Source organism: Onychomys torridus, chromosome 3 (genome assembly GCF_903995425.1).
Source record: "Onychomys torridus chromosome 3, mOncTor1.1, whole genome shotgun sequence".
In the NCBI taxonomy this organism is placed as follows: domain Eukaryota; kingdom Metazoa; phylum Chordata; class Mammalia; order Rodentia; family Cricetidae; genus Onychomys; species Onychomys torridus.
This window is the reverse complement of record NC_050445.1, coordinates 35,254,646-35,277,224: the sequence shown is the minus strand read 5'-3', so window position 1 is coordinate 35,277,224 and position 22,579 is coordinate 35,254,646. Positions and strand designations below refer to the sequence as shown.

Here is a 22,579-nt window from a genome sequence, read left to right as displayed (position 1 = left end):
ATGAATGATTTTTTTTAAAGTATGTCCATATAATGGATTGTTATTCAATGATAAAAATAAGTGAGTTGCCAAACCATGAAACAATATGACAGAACAGAAACCTAAGTCCATATTATATTGCAACCATATACAGTGGATTTCATCTTGATGAGTACAAAACCAAAACAAACATGGCCTAGAAATAGTAACCGAGAAAGATTTGTTACCTGTAGCAGGTAAGGAGAGCAAAAAGCAAATGACTTCCTCAAAGACAGTGTGGGAATTTTACTTAGAAAGCCTGTAAATATTAATATAAGAAAGCATTAGAGGGGTGGACACTTTCCTGAGCATGCTCAGTAAAGTAGTAGATTCTTGAACATGCTCAGTTTTAAGTCATGCTTTACAAAAGAAATATGACAAACACATTGATACATTCATGGCCCAGGGTTATATAGCAGATTTAAAGGTAAAAATTGCAGACAGGAACACTTTGAGACTGCTCAGTTTGCATACTAAAGGAGGCACACATGCTTACTTTCATCGCAGATGGTCCACAGAAATGCCTCTACATGTCTCTAACTTGGTTCATAAGCTTTAGTTGAAATAAAGGAAAAGACACTTGAGTGGTAAATCAGTATAGGAATGTGTCCCTACATGCCTGCTTCAGTGTTGGTAACAGTATTGGTAAATGAAAGAAGTCTGAAAAGGCTATGAGACGCAATGGGCAAGACGAAACTAGAAGGGGAAAGGGTCAGTGGTTGCCAAGAATTTCCTGGAAACAGAATCATGGACAGTCAAACAGAATGTTTGAGACAATGTTTGATGCTGTAGTGGTGAAAGATACCTGTCTTTATAAATTTGTAAAAGAAGCCAGGCGGTGGTGGCACACCCCTTTAATCCCAGCACTCGGGAGGCAGAGGCAGGCGGATCTCTGTGAGTTCGAGGCCAGCCTGGGCTACAGAGTGAGTTTCAGGACAGGTGCCAGAGTTACACAGAAAAACCCTGTCTCAACAAAACAAAACAACAACAACAAAACAAACAAATTTGTCAAATCTTACAGAATATATGTTGAGTCAGCTAGTAAACAATAAATTTGCTCTCAGTTGTTAACAAATTACCATGTAGCTTAACAAGCTAATAGCAGGGGAAACTGCAGAAGAGAAGTGTGAAATATCTATGGTGCATTTCTGTAAACCTAAAACTGCTCTTAAAAAGTAAAAATCTATTAATTAACAAAATATATATAAGAAATACAGGGTTGGGGATTTAGCTCAGTGATAGAGTGCTTGCCTAGCAAGCACAAGGCCCTGGGTTTGGTCCTCAGCTTAAAAAAAAAAAAGAAAGAAAAGAAAAGAAAAGAAATTCAACCCAGAAATATTTCCTTTCATGAGTTGTTGCTCAGGCAATCAGGCAAATAAATTTTGCCTACCATTGTATTAAGTGATTATAATTAGAAATAGATTTGTGTTTGACCTATTGTTTCTTAAGGTACTATGCTTTGGGTGGCCCTTAATTGTCTTTAAACAATATAGAAATATAGTGACATAAAAACTAATTTTAAGAGTTAATGATACCCATAAGAGTTAAGGAACTTCACAGATATATCGCTTATTTGTTTACTTATTTAACAAAGAATATTGAGCCTGACTGTGTACCAGGTGTTATTCCCACCCTAATTGCATAGCAATGAACCAGACAGAAAAAAAAAAATGGTACTTTCACAGGGCTTACATCCCAGTAACATATTCCCAAACATTTATAGTTTCTATCATTCAGAAAATAAAAATACCATTTCTGAGTTATATGGGACCACCAAATGATAAATAACTTTTGTAAATATCATTCTCTTTCTAATTATAATTATCCTTTCAAATAAGATGATAAAGTGAAAGCAATGTTGAAATTTTAAATTCTGAAAACTGTAATTATTATTACTTTCCTTTTTTAGTAGTCGAGGCTCTGAAAGTTCAGAGTCCAATGACACTCAGACTTACCTTCTCAAGTTGACCTCTCAGGTATGATTAACAAGTTTTGCTTCAGTGTGGATATGTTAAGCAGGTACACTGATTATTGTTGTTACTAAAAGCCAGGAAAAAGGTTTGTGCATCTATCATTATTGTGTAGTAATAATTGTTTTTCTGATTGTGTGCATATTTTAATTCATAGAATTTTTATTCCAACCCCCTTACTTCTTCTATGAGAGTATTAAGATCCAGGAAGTGAAATTAATTCTCAAATTCCACACCACTTGTTAATGTTACATGTGCTACTCTGACATAAATCACTGGTTATTATTGATAATACTGTGCTCAAACAATGTACCAGGCACTGCCTAAGTGCCGGAAACAGAACAGTGAAAACAGTGAGTCAAAAAGAATCTTTCCCTTTGTTTTCTTATGTTCTAGCTGGGAGAGTAACATAACAAAATAAGTGAAACATGACTTAACAGATGAGGATAGATGCCTAAAGGAACAATTAAAGAGTTTATATGGAGATCACAGTTTGCATGGGCTTACTAAAGAAAGATATACTTAAGTGAGGGAATAAGCTCCTTTCCACTGTGTGACAAACAATTTCAAAACCTTAGAGATTTACAGTAAGCCTTTTATTTTCATATACCATATTCACTAACAATCCACTAGCCATAGTAAGTAATATAGCCAGCCAGGCTCAACAGTCAACAGAATGGAGAGGTATAGTCCACTTATCATGAGAGGCTCTACAGAGCTCCACAGTGAAGACTAGGCATGCATAATCCTATTTTAGAGGGCAAAACATGTGGAAGCAGTGGTTTAGCATTACACAGTTCACATCTAGGTCACAGTTAGTAATTTCCTGCCCATATGCTACATTTACTAGTATTTGTTCCCTTTCCAAAACACCCAGCATCTCATCCAGGCATGGTTATCAGTCCTCCATCATAACCTACACCAAGACTGGACCAAAACCTATAAAATAAGGCAAGTTATCTGCCCCTCTTATGTACATCTTTAATAATGGAACAGTAGTTGGGAAATTATAATAGACATCCCGGCCAGGCCGTGGTGGCACACGCCTTTGATCCCAGCACTCGGGAGACAGAGGCAGGCAGATCTCTGTGAGTTCGAGGCCAGCCTGGTCTACAAAGTGAGTTCCAGGAAAGGCACAAAGCTACACAGAGAAACCCTGTCTCAAAAAACCAAAAAATAAAATAAAATAAAATAAACATCCCATTAAAATTGATGAATGAGTAGTATATAACAGTCATAGAACCAAAACAATCCTGAGTTTGCATGTATGTGTGCTGTGTGCTGGGGACCAAGGCCAAGGCTTTGGGCATGCTAGGCAAGAACCACAAATTTTTACTTGCAGATATGGAATTGTCTTCTCTCTTGGGGATTAGGAATTATTTCTAAAGCCCCATTACTTTTTTCATAGATTCTTGTGTTTGCTTTGCATGCATCTAGGGTGCACAGTTACAGTGGGAGGAAAGGGGTCATTACTTGAAGATGAAATGAGTCGCAAAATGCCTGTATTTAGACACTCAAAGTGACTGTCTTTGATACATTCATTAAATACTGTTTTAAAATATTATTTTACCTAGGTAAAAAACAAGAAAAAGTATCTGAAAACAAAGAGGGAAAGAAATGCCACCCTAGCAAAGCGCCAGAATAACACAAGAGAGGTAAATCTTGATTACTGTAATGATTTAAAATGTTTTAAGTATGAATGCAAGAGAATAAGCAAGTCATGTGTTCTCATTTTTCTTCAGAAAAAAGTGAATAGGACTTTGGTCATATTATTTGCTGTTTACAAAAATCCAAAAGATCCTTGACAGGTGAGAGACAGGTCTTACTAAGATGCCATGTTTGAATTTCATTTGTATTTATTTTATTTTAAAATTATTTGAGAAAGCTTGCAGAATGAATCCATGATATTTAAAAAGAAATGTAAAAACAAGGAAACCTAAAAGAACACAAAGGAATGAAAATAAATGGTGCTGAGAGATGGACAAATGACAGACAAGACTTCAGCAAACCCCTTCACTAGCAAATGGCAAACACTGCTTAACAAAGAAAGAAGAACAGCCATTCAAAGGCTAAGGTTAGATGTGAAAAATAAGGTCAAAATGAAAAGATAATCTACTCAAAGTCCTCACACTCATTGAAAATAGCAATCTGAGAATCCCAACTGTCCTTGTTCCACCCTAGCTCACTAAGACAGCTGCTACAGAGTAGTGCAGCCAAGAAAGTAGGTGGCACCTTTCCCCACAGCTACCAGAGATCTCTTCCCAGGAGGAACAAGGCATGGTAATCGAGGGGAGTGCAGAGAAAAGGACAAAGAAGCCTACTCCAACCTCAGTTTGGGGCTAGAGGTTTCATCTTGGGTGCTGCACCACTGGATAACTGGCCCCTGGTCATTCTTGCCTTGGCTTGTAAAGTATGGGTTCAGGTCCTGGAGAGGCAATAGTGGAGACCTAAGGCTACTATAGCCGGGTTCCAGTCAGAAGAATGTCACTGTCTCCCGCCCCAGATCCAGAACTAAGGCTTCGGATGTTTGCCTTGAGGGAGAGCCAGGCTGTACAAGAGAAGATATCCTAGTCTTTTCCCAAAGAATCGATTTCATTTGCAACAGATGGAGAAAGCTAAAGCTTGGGAAATTCTTAAAACCTGTGCAAATATGGTATAAAGAAATTGGGCAGAGATTGGTAGGTTGATTAGAAACACATGCTAAACTGTATCCTGGCTACTTCGCAGGAGAAAACTGGGGAGACAGCTGGGAGGAGCCCTTCAAAACTCAGAACATACCTCATACACAACTTCTAGACCTGCCTATTCAAAGGAGACTTTAAAAAATTAACCTGAACATCAAATTATGACTGTGGGTAGGGTTGAAGACATTAGAGCAATCAGCCAAAAGTTGAACAACTGCATATAGTTAGACAAAACCCTTAACATTCCAGCAAGTACTCCTAAGCACTGAGCAATTTCTTCAACCCCATAATCAATTTTGATTTTTATCTTTTTCCTCATTTCCATAGATATGTCAATATCTGTTGTCAATTATATATACAAAGAAATGCATTTTGTGTTTTAACTATGTCAAGTTTTGTGTTTGTGTCCTATTGTGTGTTGTTTTATATGATTTGATTTGTTTTATTGAAAGGTTTCACTTTGTTGCCCAGGCTGGATTCAGAGTTCTAGAGTCATAGATGCTAGCTAGCATTAACTCTATTTCATAGTCTAGTGTTACTGAATTATGTATGCTATATGCTGGCAAAAATGCTTTTCATTTATCTTTCCTTCCTCAGGCCCTTTTAGAAAATTCTTTATAATGTTAGGCAAAGAAACAAAATCTTAAAAATGTTTTCAGTCACAGTGATTTGTAGATTATTCTAGGTTCACAGTCAGTATGTATCTTTTAGTCCAGTAAGTCATATTTGTATTTCCCCTCAAAAAAAAAAAAAGCAATATACTTGAAGTTTTCTTTGTTTTGGAGTTCTTTACAAAGCTCAAGAAAATATTCTTTACCTTTTGTATACAGGCATAGTTCTGAAATTTGTTGGTAGATTTTTCACATAACTGTTTATATTTTCATCTATTTCATACTTTCAGCTTCTAATTTAAATAATTCTAATTTTAACATTTTTGTCTCTGTCAAGATACATGAGTTCTGTATGAGAAAAAAAATCCTCTTTTCAGTAATGAACAAAAATACGGATTTTTCCTGCTCTTTATTAATGCAAGAGAGAAATAAAATAAAAATAAATAAGAAATATTTGTTGAAAACATATCAGATCATAATCATATAAGAAGCATACTACAGTTTCATGTTTGTACTATATCATCTTTTCTTTCCAACTCTCTGTTCCATTAGGCTTATGGTAAAGAACGTTTACTCCAAAGACAAGAAGAGTCAAATTCTGATGTCAAAGGTAAACTTCTGTCTTACCTTCTTACAAGCAGTTCATTTATTCAACAACACCCAGTTTATGCCGTAACTTTGAGGTCACCACTGTGCTTGGTGCCAGAGAGTCTAAGATGGCTCAGCTGGGACAGGTGCTTGCCACACATGCCTGGCAACCTGAGTTTGATCCCTAAGACCCACATAAAAATGGAAGGTGAAAACTAAATCCACAAAGTTGTTCTCTGAACTCCACACACTCTCAATGGCATATACTCCCCCCATACACTCACTTCATATATGCACAGATGACACAATAATAATAAATAAATGTGTTTTTTTAAAAAGAAATATATGATACTAGTTCTTCCTTTCAGGAGCTTCTCTTTTAACCAGGGAAGAAAAGCAGGTAAGCAAGCACTGTGTTGCATGTACAGTGTCCATAGTGTGAGCCACATGTCCAGGCAGCAAGAACAGGAGCAGTAGTGACCGGAACAGCAGAGAGCCCACATGTGTGAGGCCCACACTTAAGGTTATGGAAGGTTGTCCTCAAAGGGAATATAGGGATGGAATGTTTCTAAACTGTCTGCTCCTGTCATCTCATAACTTAATAGAAGTATGACCTCGGGAAAGAAATTAAATCTGCAACCTCCATTTGTTTCTGCTGCAAAGTGCTGTCTGATTATGTCTTTCATTGATCTAGCATTGCTGATATTCTGTCACCTTATCTTTAAAGCCCCTTGAAGAAAAGTCAGAAGGTGGATAATAAATATATAAGTATATAGATGTGTACTTTATGTAATATATGTCCATTGTGATAATTTACCAAAGGTAATAATTTAATTTTATATATATGTGTGCTAATTTATTAGACATTTATACCACCATTATCCCCCCCCAAAAGGAGTTGAAATAACCTAATTAAAATGTGTATGTACATGTGTGCATAAATTCAGTCTGTGAAGTAGGAAACTAAACAATAAAAGATAAAAACCAATACCAAGAACAGGAGAGGTTAGATAAGACACATTTCACTACAACTTCAAACTACCCATTCTTTCTGATAGTGATCACCAAGGAATTCAATAATTCTTTATACATAACTTTTGTTTAAAATGTCAGAAATCAGAAATAAAGATAAACACAAAGGGGCTAGGAAGACAGCTCCATTGAGTAACATGGTGGCTGCACAAGCATGAATTCATGAGTTTGGATCCTCAGACACAAGACAAGCATCTGTAATCACAATATACTGAGGGTGAGATAGAAGTATACAGGAGAATCTTCTGTAAGCTTGGATGCCAGCTATCTTGACACAGGTACAGGCAAAATCAAACAAGAGACCCTGAAAACACACACACACACACACACACACACACACACACACACACACACACACAGATTTTTTAAAGATAAAAGAAAGTAAAAATAATATTTTAGAATAATTTTTCCTTTTTCTAAGATGCCACATCTTAATAAATGGCATAATCTTGTTATTTTCCATGTTCCTTTTTCATTTTAAAATTAAAGTTTCTTGTTTTTATTATTTTGGGGTTTTTTAATACTTTTTTGAGACAGGGTTTCTCTGTGTAACTCTGGCTGTCCTGGAACTCTCTCAGTAGACCAGGCTGACCTCAAACTCACAGAGATCTGCCTACCTCTACCTCCCAAGTGCTGGGATTAAAGGCATGCGCCACCATTGTCTGGCAGAATTAGAGCATTTTATAAGCACTTTTGCATGTGGAAAAATGACAATAAAATATTTTATTCTGTAAATCTTAATTTGTATAACTAGGCCCATTGTTTAACTTTTATTTTGTTTCTAAATTTCCTCTATTGTAAACAGCATGGAAATCTATCCATTTGTGTGTACAATTATTTCTTTCTAATAAATTCCTAGAGAAGAAATTGTTGTCCCTAGAGGTATAAATACTTGAAATACAGCAAAAATATATATATATATTTGAAGATGTCATATGTTAATTTCATTGAATTAAACTACTATTCACACACTGGGTATGATAGTGCACTTAGGAGGCAGAGGCAGGCAGATCTCTGTGAGTTCAAAGCCAGTCTGGTCTACAAAGTGAGTTCAGGACAGCCAGGGCTGTTACACAGAGAAATCCTGTCTCAAAAAAAAAAAGAAAAGAAAAGAAAAAGAAAGAAAGAAAAGAAAAAGAAGAAACAAACAAAAAAACCCTACTGTTCACACATTATGTGAACTTTTCATTTTGAAAAGAGATATAAAATATGAAGGAGCTATAATCAGTCATTCATTTCCATTTGCTATGATCCTTTACCATCTTTTCTAGATCCAAAGCCAACTGTACCAGATGTTTATGTGGCTCACTGTTTCAGAAGACCATTGCCTAATCAAGGCTTGGGTGAGTAGAGAGGGCTCAGAAATGTGTGATCACCTACAATCTGAACATGTGCAATAATAATAATACATTTTACTGATCAAGGTCTACATACTTTAAAGAATAAGATATTATCTTAAAATCAGATTGCCAACCAGAAGTTCACCTTACTAGAAATTTAGGAGCTTAATTTTTTGCTTCTTTCTGGCTCTAGAAATGCATAGAAAAAGCCAACAGAGATTGGTTATACATGAATTTGTTTTTAATTTTGTATTAACTTTCATTTGACAATTAAATCTATTTGCATACATATAAATACAGTTATCCTTAGCACCTACCCTCTTCCTTCCAGCCCCACTAGTTCTCCCTCCTCTCTACAAATCCCAATCCTACATTCATGTCTTTTGTTGTTTTGTGACTCACTAAGTTTAACTGGAACTGACTTTGTGGCCTTAGATTTACAGCTATCTATTGGAGCTTGTTTGGATTGACAGTGGGTACACAACTGAAGACAATGACTCCCCTTCTCCCAGAAGCTATCAGTAAGCAATAGTTGAACAGAGAGGGGTAGGGCTCAATGAGCCCCTCCCTATGCATGACTGATTATGGACATAGATCTGTTTCTTATAGTTTTATACTACCAAAAAGAGAACAGAATATTATTTGCATTTGCATCTCATCAAATCCTAAGTCATAGGAAAATTTTGAGAGTACTCTAGTCTTAGCCCTAATTTATTAGACCTAGTTCATCAGGCTCATACAACTTTTGATTACACTTGATCCAAGTAGTTTATTAAATTGCAATGCAGTTAATTCTGTTGCTAAAGAGCTTCAGCACTGAAGCAACTGTTGTGGAGCAGTTTTCAGTCAAGGATATTGGAAAGATAATGAGTACCATCCCAAGGCCAGTTGCCCTGTGCATCCCTTAAGAAAGACGGCTAGATGACTGGGTTGTTTTACTGACAATTAAAGGGCATCCCTAACTAGTTAGGAAGACAGATATCTAAAAGTAGAGCCAGGTGGACATGGTGAGCCACTGTAATCCCAGTGCTCTGAAGGCAGAAGTAGGATCCCCAGAGTAAGCTGGCTGGCTTGAGTAGATGATCATGAAGGTCTGGGTTCAGGTGAGAGGCCTTGTCTCCATATGCAAAAATAGAATAATCAAGGAAGACACAGGATGTCAACCTCTGACTTACAGAGGCACACACACATACACACACAAACAATAGAGGTACAACATGTAGGAACTGTTTTGAGGTTAAGTGTCAAGAAAGATAAACTAGAGTAGAATTGGTTTGGAGACTTAAAATGGACTAGGGAGAGAAATCTATTCTCATATATATCCACAGTTAAATCTTTGAACTCTGTTCCAACACAAGTACCCCTTAGATGAAGTTGATCTTAGGACCTGGCATACTTCAGATTCCTAAAACATTGTTTATTAAGTTCTACTAAGTTTGCACAATAGACTCCCCCCACCCCCAAACTACCCAGAGAGTAATACATACCCAATATACTTTTTATGAGACAGTTTAACTTAGCCAGGACAAATTATTTCAAACTCTTCATGCAGCTTAAAACTAAAAATGTGTAAACCTCAGAGCACTTACTAGGCTGCTAGACTATGTCCCAGGTGGCCATCCTCACATTGAATTGAATAAATTCTTCGTTCTTACATTTGGTGTGCCTTCATTTGCCTGTTAAGTTGACAGAGTCATCCTAAAGGAAAAGAGGTAAAGTAGACTTAAGTCTTATGAATCTGGGATTGGACAAACAAGAGCTGAATCAACTGAAAATATTTTCACCTTCCTCCAAAACAACAATGTTCAGTCAAAATAGTAGGTAGTGAACTCACTTGCTTATTACATGAGAGGTATGCTGGTCTCTTATATGGAGAATTGAGGCTAGCCTGAACTACATAAGACCATACCTTTAAAAAGAGTTAAAGTCTATATCAGAGGGAAGAAATATTATAAAAGTACATTTTATCACTATCTACTAGTTAACTTTTTCAGCTATTAATTATGATTGCCACTGTTAACTAGTTCTATTATTGTTTTGCTTAAATAGTAAGATGTAAATAATGTCAAAAATAATATATAATAATATATAATTTAGGCCCCAATTTTTATATTAAAATATGTGCATAATGGTTATTATACATTATACTTTACTTTGGTCTAATACATCTGCATCCTAGATCAACTCTCTAAAATGCTGAGCATATTAGTGTATATGTAAATGTCCTTCACAGGTTTGCAGGGAGTGTTTTGTTTTGATTTTTGGTGATGGTGGTTGTTCCTTCTTCCTGTTCCTCCTGCTCTTCCTCCTCTTTCTCCTTCTTTCTTCTTCTTCTTCCTCTTCTTCTTCTTCTTCTTCTTCTTCTTCTTCTTCTTCTTCTTCTTCTTCTTCTTCATTTTTTACTTTCTTTTTCTTCAAGAGTACTCAGAGCCTCTCACATGCTAGGCAAGTCCTCTGCCACTGAGTTGAATTCCCAGCCCATAGATTACTTTCCAATTGGTAGTTAATATATAGATATTTTTCCTGTTTATTATTCTCTTGGAACAGTTTTATTAAAAGGCTCACAAGAGGAATGTGTATTCATATATTTCATGTGTATGAGCAAAACATCATTTAACTAAAAATTAACTAAATTATCTAGCCATTAAGTATACATAAAATAATTGCCAAGAAAATAAAAAAATTAACTTGTTGATCTTAAAATGTAACTAGCTGGGCGGCGGTGGCGCACGCCTTTAATCCCAGCACTTAGGAAGCAGAGCCAGGCGGATCTCTGTGAGTTCAAGGCCAGCCTGGTCTACAGAGAGAGATCTAGGACAGGCACCAAAACTACACGGAGAAACCCTGTCCTCGAAAAACCAAAAAAAAAAAAAAAAAGCAAAAAATGTAACCAGTTATTTTATGGTATATTCTCCTTTTTAGTGAAAATTCCTGAACATATCTTTTATCCCCGAAAAACGCATTCAAGGTAGGTGAACTACTCTTGATTTCTCCTAACCATATTACTCTTTTTCTTCTGTCTTAGAATGTTTTGACTTTGAATTAAAGCAACAGATAAGATTACTCTTTGAAAAAAGTTGTTGATCAAGTTTATCTTTAGATCCTAGCTGTCTAAATCACTCTAAGATGTAAGAGCACCCACAGATACTGTTTTGAAGGGTTCTGAGACAATTTCAATATCCCCAGATTGTCCTTAATGGATAAAGTCTTAGCTAAATATTTATTTCTATGTATTTATCATTGAATTATCTGATTTTTCATTTTAAAAATAGTTTATGGACCATTGGTCACACAGAGGTAAAACTAGCATCTAAAGCCTGGAAAAGGCACAGAAAGGAAAGTCAAAGATTACATTGCCCAGCTTTGAATCTTTGTCTGAACTGTTAACTACTGTATCTCTAATTATGTTTGGCCAATTTTCCTGTCTGTAGGAATAATATCAACCACTGTCTGGACAGTGACTTAGTTAAATCACAGATAAGCATCTGAGAATTCACTGAATTCACACAACTATGTAATTTCACTGCAAAAGGTGATGGTGTAACTTTTCTTCCTTCCATGGCTTTTTTCTCAAGGACCTGATTTCTGTTTAATGACAATGAAAATGGTTCTGTTTGAATGTAATATTCTCACTTCAAAAGCCTAGAGAATTGGTTACATAAATGATAATATGACAGGCATCTTTGGACATAACTGTACCTGGACATAGAATTAAGCATTTTAAGATAAGATATCCTATGGAAAGAAATGAAATGATAAGTACCAAGATAAGAAAAGACAGGGCTGAAGACAGATATCAGTAGTTAAAAGCACTTACTGTTCGGCCAGAGGACCTGTGCAGCTGACATGTGGTATATATAAATTCATGCAGACACAAACACATACACATAAATAAAGATAAATCTTTAAAAGATAATGGTTGACAGGAAGCCTGATCTGACCTAGTCTGGTGATCAGATGGCCAAACACCCTAATGGTTGGGCTGGAACTCTCATCCAATAACTGATGGAAGTGGATGCAGAGATCCTCTGTCAGGCCCCAGGTGGAGCTCCAGGAGTCCAATTGTCAAGAAAGAGGAGGGACTGTAAGAGTGTGAATTATTGAGACCAAGATTGGAAAAGCACAGGGACAAATAGCCAAACTAATGGAAACACAAAAATTATGAACCAAAAGCTGTGGAGCCCCCAACTGGATCAGGCCCTCTGGATAAGTGAGACAACTGAATAGCTTGAACTGTTTGGTAGGCACCCAGGCAGTGGGACCCAGACCTGTCTTTAGTGCATGAACTGGCTGTTTGGAACCTTGGGCTTACACAGGGACACTTTGCTCAGCCTGGAAGGAGGGGACTGGACCTGCCTGTACTGAATCCACCAGGTTGAATTGAATCCCCAGGGGAGTCTTGGCCCTGGAGGAGATGGGAATGGAGGGGAGGGGCTAAGGGGAAGGTGGGGGTAGGAGTGGGAGGGGGAGGACAGGGGAACCCATGGCTGATGTGTAAAATTAAAACACAAATATAATAAATAAAAAGGAGAAAAAATTAAAAAAGAGCATAACCAAAAAAAAAAAAAAAAAAAAGATAATAGGAAAAAAGTACTGGAATTAGAAAATAGGATTGTTAGATTTGATACTGCCTCTTATTACCTGTATGATTATAAGAAAATTGCTTAATCTTCATTAAAAAATCCTCTTTAAAATGGGACTATTAGTAGCTCTTCTGCCTGTATCACAGGCTGGTGAGAGCTCAAAGATTACATACTAAGGTATAAAAGGCAAGTAGAGAAACTGCATTACTCTTGTAGAAGTAGCTGACATTGAGATTACAATACTCAATTTCTTTCAGCTCCAGATGTATGAATCAGAGTCTTAACAAACACCGACGGACATATACTTTAGAAACTTCTAAGAGTCCAATCCAAGAAGCAGTTCAGTCCAAAGAAATTGACATGTATGAAAGTTGTTTCAAAGTGGCATCCTTGAAGTGTCCTATGAACAAACAAACTTCAAATTGGATTGAGAAGACAAGGATACCAACAGGTTTTTTTTATTATTGTTTAATATTTTAATAAATACAAAGATTCTGTATATTATGTCATCATAATAAATCTCATCCAATCAGGATTATAGAAACTACATTAGTAAACAGGGAATTAATAACCATTGCCCTCATGTCTCTGAAAAGTACTTAGCTTTTTTCATCTCTGAATGAGCACACTTAAAAATTCCTTGGTTTAATATAGTCTTGAAAAATTTAATTGCATTCATTAAGATAGCTCAATTACCACTACCCTACAACCAAAGAACTTTATCTTAATGCTATGACCATATTCTGATAATGAACATTCTTTAACTTTGTGTCTCTTAAAGTGGCCCTCCCCTTTTTCTTTTTTTAAAAAAGGAAGGTTTTAACTTTAACAGTAAAATTACATAAAACAAAACAATTATCAAGCAAGAATTACAGTTATAATATCTAGTCATTTGTATTTGGCAAAATTTAAGATGATAATCTAGTGCTGTGGATGATTGATTGATAAATGAAGTGCTGATTGGCCAGTATCCAGGCAGGGAGTATAGGTGGGACAAGGAGAGAAGAGAATTATGGGAAGTGAAAGGCTGAGGCAGAGGGAGAAGCTGCCAGCCACCGCCATGAGAAACATGATGTAAGAGATACTGGTAAGCCACAAGCCATGTGGCAAGGTATAGATTTATAAAAAAGAGTTAATTTAAGATATAAGAACTAGATAACAAGAAGCCTGCCATGGCCATTCAGTTTATAAGTAATATAATATAAGTCTCTGTGTGTTTGATTGGGTCTGAGCAGCTGTGGGACTGGCGGGTGAGAGAGATTTGTCCTGACTGTGGGCCAGGCAGGACCAGGAAAACTTCAGCTACATGTGGATTATTTCAGAAATTACTAGAAGGTCCAGTCAGACTTTAGTTCTGGAAGTGTTTATATTTACTGATGAGAAGCAATACAAAAATGAGTTCTGCTTGCCAAAGTGTGGGAGACCCGCTCCCACTTTTTCCCCCAGGGTACTCTTGTGGAGTGAGGGATAAGAGATTTAGATAGAAATATAGAGGGGAGAGAGACAAATACAAACACAGGATAGCTCCAGGAGGGCCTGGATCCTAATCCACCAGTACCTTCTGTCTCTTCTAAAGGGCTTTTTAAAGGAATGCCAAGGGGTGGAGCAAAAAAAAAAAAAAAAAAAAAAAAAAAAAAAAAACTTCCCTAGTACAGCCAAGTGCAGACCCTTCCAAACACCTGGTAAACACGCACATGGTTAATCCATCCCCTTATGCAGCCCTGCTGGGTAAAGCAAACTCAGATCTCACTAGGAAACCTCTGTGGGCTCCCACACTAAAGCAGAGTGGAGAAGTAAATTGATAACAAAAGCTGGCAAACAGTTTTATGTCTTAAGTCATCTTTTCTTTAGACTTGACCAACACAATACTGTACTCCAGCATTACTCTCTCTTCTACTTATCCAGCTCTGGAAATAAGTCATGGCACCCAGAAGTCATTTCCTTTTAGGAATGTTTTGCTTCCACATATTTTCTGCTTATACTCTATAACTACTTTTTCTAATATCATTGATGATGTCTTAAATATTGGTGAGGCCTAACCTAAGCAGCAAAAAGAAAACAAATGTTTGCAGCTGAACAATAGGTTAAAGAAAAGATTTCTCATTTTTTTTCTCTCTCCATTGGGGAATACTTAAGTTTTTAAAAAGGAAGTCCACAAGAATATGCCCACAAATGCCAGTAACTTATCCTTGCCTTAAGCCCTCACACCTATGAGTTAAAGTTTATTTGTAGACTGTTTCTGGGGTTCTTTTATTTTCTACTAATAGTCATGTTGCTTTTTCTTCAAGATTTTTAAAATCATCCAATGGGAGTTACATCTGATTCATCTGCACTATATGTAACAGAAATGTCATCAAGTTTGTAACTCATTGGAAATCCATAATCCCTACTGTTTTCTTTTGGTAGACAGTTTCTTTCTCGGTGGGAGGCTATTCAGTGCTTGTAGTCATATTAGATGGCCTGGAAGTCAGAATCTAGGCATGTAAACATAAGCAGAGCTGGGCAGATAGGGGACCTATGCTGACCCAATTCCAAATTTAAGGAGTATCATTTATATTCCAGCTCTTGTAATCATATGTAAATCTCTTAACACATTCCATTCATTCTTTATTGTTTAATTGCCTGCACACCAACTATGATAGATATTCTTGGTTGTCAACTTGACTATATCTGGAATGAACTTAGCAATCAAGATCTTTAGAACTGTTTCTCTAACTCAGTTTAGGTTAGCAACTCTAATTCTAGATGAATCTAGCTGGCTTTCCCTGTCCACGTACTAGATTAAAGAGTTCTCAATTCTTAATAGATAACTTTAATTTACATTTCACACACACGTGCATGTACACACACATGCAAACACACACCCAGGAGCTGATCTCGCAAAATGTACTCAACTTCTACAACTCCTACAATTAAAAAAAAAAATTAACTTCATATCAATCAATGAATATCCTTTTTTAAGATTAATTTTCCAGGAATGCTCTGATACTATGCCCAGAAATTTCCTTAGTGGTATAGTTTTAATAACTAATTCTTACCTTCCTTATGATCAGTAAACAATAAGCCCCATCCTCATATCATCTTGTGTGTACATCTCAACATACTATAGTCTGGTTTCCAGTGTCACAATATCAATGAAATGATTATATCCACAGCCATCAGTCCTTACTACACTAGTTTTCTTACTCCTAATTCTTCCTAGCATATTGTAAACTCTCTCTACCTCCCTCTTTTTTTTTTTTTTCTTTTTCTGGAGCTAAGGACCAAACCCAGGGCCTTGTGCTTGCTAGGCAAGCGCTCTACCACTGAGCTAAATCCCCAACCCTCTACCTCCCTCTTGATTTATTGAGCTCTTTAAATTTTCTGTGTCATTACTCTGTTTTACTTCAGTTCCTCTGACTGCTCATTAAACCTGATGAAATATGTGAAAGAGAGCCCATAGAGGATGCTATGTCTATCTAAACATTAAGTCTTCTATTCTTTATCTCTCTTCTCCCCTCATACTTTCCTTCTCAGCACTGTCCTCTATACATGTCCTCAGTCAAAAACCAACCATTATAATTATATATATCCAATCTCAATCATTCCCCAGTTCTCTACTTAACTGTCTACTGAGCATCTCCATTTTGTTAACCTGGTCTCTGAGTATTTCTATTCACCTTACCATACTGATAATTTCTCTCTCCTCCTGCATTCTACATCTCAGTCAGTATATTCCCATCATCCATTTATCTCAGTAATACCCTAATCTTCTGAATCCCTGGTTATGTATCAACATATGAACATTTATTCATCCTATGCCTAAGGATTCTCCCAGGTTTATTCACTCTATCCTCATACTATTGCTTTAATTCAGATCCTCTTTGTCCCTGTCCCTTGAATTCCTTCACTTACTTTCTCTGTCCCACCTGCCAGCTCCCAAATAACCACATAAAGATATCTTATGAATTATTAAAGCTTGGCTGATAGCTTAGGCTTGTTTCTAACCAGCTCTTATATGCTGTGGAATAATTCTCTTGTACACTGTAAAGATTTGTCACTCAAATTGGTTTAATAAAACACTAGCCAGTAGCCAGGCAGGAAGTATAGGCGGGGTGACCAAACTAAGGATGATGGGAAGCAGAAGGGTGGAGTCAGGAGTCACCAGCCTGACACAGAGGGAGCAGGAGATTAATGTGCGTGCTAATAAAGGTACCACCATGTGGCAGAGTGTAAATAAGGAATATGGGTTAACTTAAAATGTAAGAGTTAGCTAGTAACAAACCTGAGCTATGAGCTGAGCATTTATAAGTAATATTAAGCCTCTGAGTCGTTATTTGGGAATTGGAGAGTAGGAGAGAACTATCCATTACATTAATTTAACTTACAACTTAAATTAACCCATATCTATTAATTTACGTGTTAACTCATGGATCATGGCTGTTAGCTCTCCTCCTGCGTGTTTTGCTTGCTCTCCATCTCTCAGCATCTCTGCACTCTTCTTCCCAGTGTCCAAAAAAAAAAAACTGCCTAGCTATTAGCTATTTAACTTTTTATTAAACCAGTTACTGTGACATGTTTTTACATAGTGTAAAAGAATATTCCACAACATTTCCCCCTTTTGTTTAAATAAAAAGAAAGTGTTTTAACTCTAACAGAATAAAACTATAAACAATAAGAACAATTATCAGATAAGAATTACATTTATAATGTCCAGTTGCTTAGTATTTGGCAAATTTATATAAAATATTCTATTATCTATCTTCTCTTGATGAGTCCAAAGTTTTTTAAGCTTTTTTTTTTTTTTTTTTTTTTTACTTTTTATCATAACTAAGGAAAGCTGCAACTATAACTACCTAGTCTTCAACTTCATCAAAGACCCCAGAAGGATATAATATTACCTGAGTAAATAGGAAGTACAATGCAAGCCACTTCCAAAAACAACAGAGACATCTTGCTGCTTAGACAGTTATCCAAGTTCCTCTGCAACATTGGGGCACCCATCTTCAGCCTACAGGCCTAGAATATCTCACAGACTTTTCTGTGAAGCAGGAATTTTGAAGGACTGTCCTACTTTATTTCGGCAAAGTTCAGCAGTCGTGTGTGTGTGTGTGTGTGTGTGTGTGTGTGTCTGTCTGTCTGTCTGTCTGTCTGTGTCCTGCTTGTCCAGTTTGTACAGCATACTACCAGCAATCAAGGTAAGGGTAGTTTCTTGCTCAAATGGCTACCTTTGCTATAGTGAAAGCAAACCCCATATGGAGTTTCTTCAATGGCTATCATCTTCTCTGAAGTAATTTGGTGCTGCCAGGAGCTGATATGTCTCATTATCATGAAAAGCCTCAGGTTATTAAACATCTTGAATGTCATATTCTGTAGGTCTTTGAAGTGTTTGAAGACTATCTATCGAAATATATCTGTTTAACCTTGAAAACATACCTAATGTGACTGCAAGTTTGATTATTATAGATGGCTAACTACTAGCCTACATTTCTTAATTATACATTAAATTATACATTACATTTTTAAATGAGTTGCATAAATACAATACCCAAAACAAGAATAGAAACTACAGTCAGTATAACAAAAATAACTTTAAATTTGTATCAATATATCAAAATCCATAGCAAAGTAAAATATTTGAGGTTAATAGTTGTTCAAAAGTAGACTCAGCAATCCACCCTATTATCCTATTATTTCTATATTATATCCCCCCTTTTTCTCTTCAGAAAGAGACTCCTGAATCTAATCTCTTTTGTTCATTTTTTTTTCTGGCCATGACCAATAACAATTTGTAACCAACTCACTAAAAAGATGACAAACATCCATAACACACTGAATAAGCCAAAATTACCAATTCCACCTCTTGGGAATGTGGTCATTGTGTTCTCTAGACTGCCACCAGGTAATCTGGGGACGTTGGCATCTTTGGGGGACCCTGAGAAAATTGGGATAATGTTCAAGTCCTGGGAGAACTAACTGTATAGGCTTGGTGTGATGGCAAAATGTAGGGCTTATTTGAAGTCTGGCTGAAGTAATCTGTGAGGGTGGACTATTTGAGCCAGCAGCCTTGAAGTTGTTCTGGATGTAGAACTCTGAGGAAACTGCATCAGAGGCACTCTGAGAAGCTGGATCACCTTGGCCACCCATTTTCATTAGTGTCTGGTCTCCTTGCTCTGAAAGCACATAAACTTTCAAAGGTAATATACATTTCTGCATTAACACAGGTATAGACTGTGCATTGTACACAAGTCAGCCAAAGATGATTTTTTTGTTTTATGTTTGAGTAGGTAAAATATACATCACCTGTCTTATAGTTTTTCTATTTCTTTGTGTCTGTAGCCAGAATTTTCAGGGAGGTCTCCCCCAGTCAAGTCTGATCTCTATCAGCCTTAAATGAATCCACAGCCTTTCATTTTCTGTGGAAACAAAAGCATATCCTCTTCCCCAACATAACATTTATTTATTCCATTTTGAAGTTAAGACATTTTTAAAATATATAGGTTGATTTATTTTAGTAGGTTGTTTAATCCAGTGTCTCTCAGCAGCTATTGTTTATCAGCAATCAAAAAATTTAAAGTCAGGTGGCGCATGCCTTTAATCCCAGCACTCGGGAGGCAGAGCCAAGTGGATCTCTGTGAGTTTGAGGCCAGCCTGGTCTACAGAGCAAGATCCAGGACAGGCACCAAAACTACTCAGAGAAACCCTGTCTCAAAAAAAAAAGTTAAAGTCAGGTTGGGGATTTAGCTCAGTGGTAGAGCACTTGCTTAGCAAGTGCAAGGCCCTGGGTTCGATCCTCAGCTCAAAAAAAAAAAATTTAAAGTCAATACAATTCCATACAGGATCCAGACTCTTTGTGTATTTTCTATCTTTACTTGTCCTTTTTATATTATTTTATTTTTCTTTTTTAAAGACTTTATCTTATTATTTGTAAACTATTTTCTATATGACTGTCTATACCCCCTTTCTTTTGTTTTTTAAGCCTATTCACATTTTTTTAAACACACTGTAACCTGTTCAGAGGGTTTTTTTCCTGTCTGGATCTGCTTTACTGCATGTCTGTAACCTTTTCTGTCTGCATGAGCAAAATATAAACCTCCATGCAGCTTAGCTCATGGCGTGCTGGCTGCTCAAGCCCTCAGGCAGTGGCTAGGAGATGTGTCTGAGTACCCTGGCCTACATGAGAGACTGCAGGACTAGGAAGCCATGTTTGGCTTCATTTTTGTGAGTTTGGAACCTTTTTTTGTTAAGCTTTTTCAGGTCTTATGTGGAAATATGTGCCCCCACATTGGACACTGTTTGTAGTGAGTCTTTCTCTGTCCCACCTGCCAGCTCCCAAATAACCACATGGAGACTTCTTATTAATTATGAAAGCTTAGGCTTGTTTCTAATTAGCTCTTATACCTTAACCTATTTCTATTCATCTATGTGCTGCCACATGTCTCATGGCTGTTAGCTCTCCTCCTGCATGTCTTGCTTGTTCTCCATATCTCAGCATCTCCACCCTCTTCTTCCCAGCATTTTCTCTGTCCTGAAAAATCCTGCCTAGCTGTTGACAGTTTATCTTTTTATTAAACCAGTCACAGTAACATACTTCACACAGTGTAAAGGAATATTCCACAGCAATTTACTTCCTAACTTGTCCCCACAACTTTTTTATCCTATCATTCTTCAGCTGTCAGCTTAATTTAAAAAATGTAAACTGATTATATAACTTCCTTGAACAGAACTTTCAGTGTTCTGAGTTATTCAATTCCAAACATATGCATTAATCATTTTCTAATCACAAAGCATTCCTGTTTCAGAGAAGCTGCTGAAAATATTATTGTTGCAAACAAGGCTTCTAATTTTGAGCAACTTTATCACACTTACCTGACATATGAGCCATTCATTCTAAAACAAATGTGTGGTTTTCTCAATGTGCCATGTTAGTCTACTATATAGTCAGGTCTTCTTAAACTTTCCATTCATGGCCCCTTTCACCTGAGAAACTTTTGCATGATTCAAGGTTTATAAAATAGATATACAACTCAAAAAGTTATGGATAATAAATTATAATGAAATTTATTTCAAAACAGTTGCTCCATATATATATGATTTTACCATTTATTAAAGATGAAAACTGTAGCTGAATTTCTAAGCAGTCTTATTGAATAAAAAACATGGAGCCAATTATAGGGGGTGAAAGCTTTAGAGATCAGGGAAATAGTGAGAACCACCAACCAACCTTACCTCACCAGCTCTGCAACTTTCAAAATGCCACAACTTCCTGTCTACCCAGGCTTTTATTGCCTTGTTGTTCTGCCCTCTCATTGGCTCTTAGCCCAGCTACCTCACTTCCTTGTCATTGCCTATCTGTACAGACCTCCAGGTCTTTATGGTTGGTACTGGGATTAAAGGCGTATGTCACCATACTTGGCTCTGTTTCCTAGTAGGGCCTTGAACACATAGAGACCCTGCCTGCCAAGTGATCTGATTAAGGGCATGTGCTACCACTGCCTGACTTTTGTGTTTACTTAAAACAGCTTGCTATTTCCTCTGATCTCCAGGCAAACTTTATTTATTAACATACAAATAAAATACCACCACATTTCAGCACAAATAAAATATCACCATAGAAAACATTTCCTTGCTTTGCAAGGAAAAGGACCCTAATTTGAACCCTGGTATCCAGAAGCCAGGCATGGTAGTACACATTTGTAATGCCAGTAGAGGAGACAAATTCCTGGGGCTGACTAGCCAGCTAGCCTAGCTGCCTGTTGAATTCCAAGCCATCGAAAGACTCTTGTCTCAAAAATGAAGAGGAAGAAAAGGAAGAAGAGGAGGAGAAAGAGTGAGCAGAAGGTAAAGATGGAGGAGGAGGAAGAAGAAGGAGAAAAAGGGGGAAGAAGAAGAAGAAGAAAGGAAGGAAGAAGAAGAAAAGTTGGAGCCTGAGGAATGACATGCAAAGTTGTTCTCTTATCTGCACATTCATACACACATGTACACATGTACCTGTACATACTTGTGTATATCTGACACATAATAGCAATCAAACAGATTTGCATAATAATATGAATGTGTTTGTTTACCTGACATAATATAACCCAAAAATATATTATATACTTATATGCTAAGGAATGAAGATAGGAAAATATTAAGTCTTTATTTTTTATAATTAAACTATTCTATTTCTGTAAGAACAGAAAACTTCGTGTGTACACTAATTTGTAACATACAACAGTTTTGAATCTGAGCTAAAGTGATTCAGGCAGAGTTTGTTGGTGTTACATGGCATACTGGCATGCATAGTGCAAAGTGCACATGTTCAGTGTTCAGAACCAAAAGTTCAGTGAAGTCACACAATGTAACACTGGTGAGTGGTGCCAGAAGCACCTCAAATTCATTTTGCATCTGCTTTTTAATGCATTTTTGGTCATTGCGTGTTCAGAAATCTTACACTGTTGCCAAACTTTTCATGACCCCATATTACATATAATTCACAGTTTGAAATATTTTAATCTAGATCACTACTATACTTAGTCAGATTGTTCTCTTCTGTCAAGACCCTGATGGATTATACGTGCATTAGGAAGCTTTCCTCATCCATTATCCTTTGTTCCCATCCATAAGTTCCCTAGAAGTACCTATCTGTAACCTGAGTGAGTGTCCTAACTTTTCCTATAAGAACACATTCTTGGGGCTGGAGAAATGGCTCAGTAGGTAAAGCACTTGGTAAGCTTGAAGAGTTGAGTTCAGATCTCCAATACCCATGTAAAAAGCCAAGTGTGGCAGCAC

General features: G+C 36.8%; 1 protein-coding gene across 11 annotated transcripts in view; it reads left to right on the top strand.

Moving 5' to 3' along the window:
- Nucleotides 1-22,579, top strand: part of Agbl3 (ATP/GTP binding protein like 3) — an 84,954-nt gene that overhangs the window by 40,614 nt on the left and 21,761 nt on the right. For 2 of the 11 annotated variants that reach the window (XM_036181423.1, XM_036181425.1), the window contains exons 11-16: nucleotides 1,928-1,994; nucleotides 3,563-3,643; nucleotides 5,836-5,893; nucleotides 8,175-8,246; nucleotides 11,166-11,211; nucleotides 13,084-13,277. In XM_036181423.1, the coding sequence (XP_036037316.1) occupies nucleotides 1,928-1,994; nucleotides 3,563-3,643; nucleotides 5,836-5,893; nucleotides 8,175-8,246; nucleotides 11,166-11,211; nucleotides 13,084-13,277 (518 nt within the window). Of the gene's footprint in view, nucleotides 1-1,927; nucleotides 1,995-2,865; nucleotides 2,944-3,562; nucleotides 3,644-5,835; nucleotides 5,894-6,239; nucleotides 6,272-8,174; nucleotides 8,247-11,165; nucleotides 11,212-13,083; nucleotides 13,278-22,579 lie in introns of those variants that run through there. The other 9 variants (XM_036181427.1, XM_036181426.1, XM_036181424.1 and 6 more) reach the window with 9 other exon arrangements.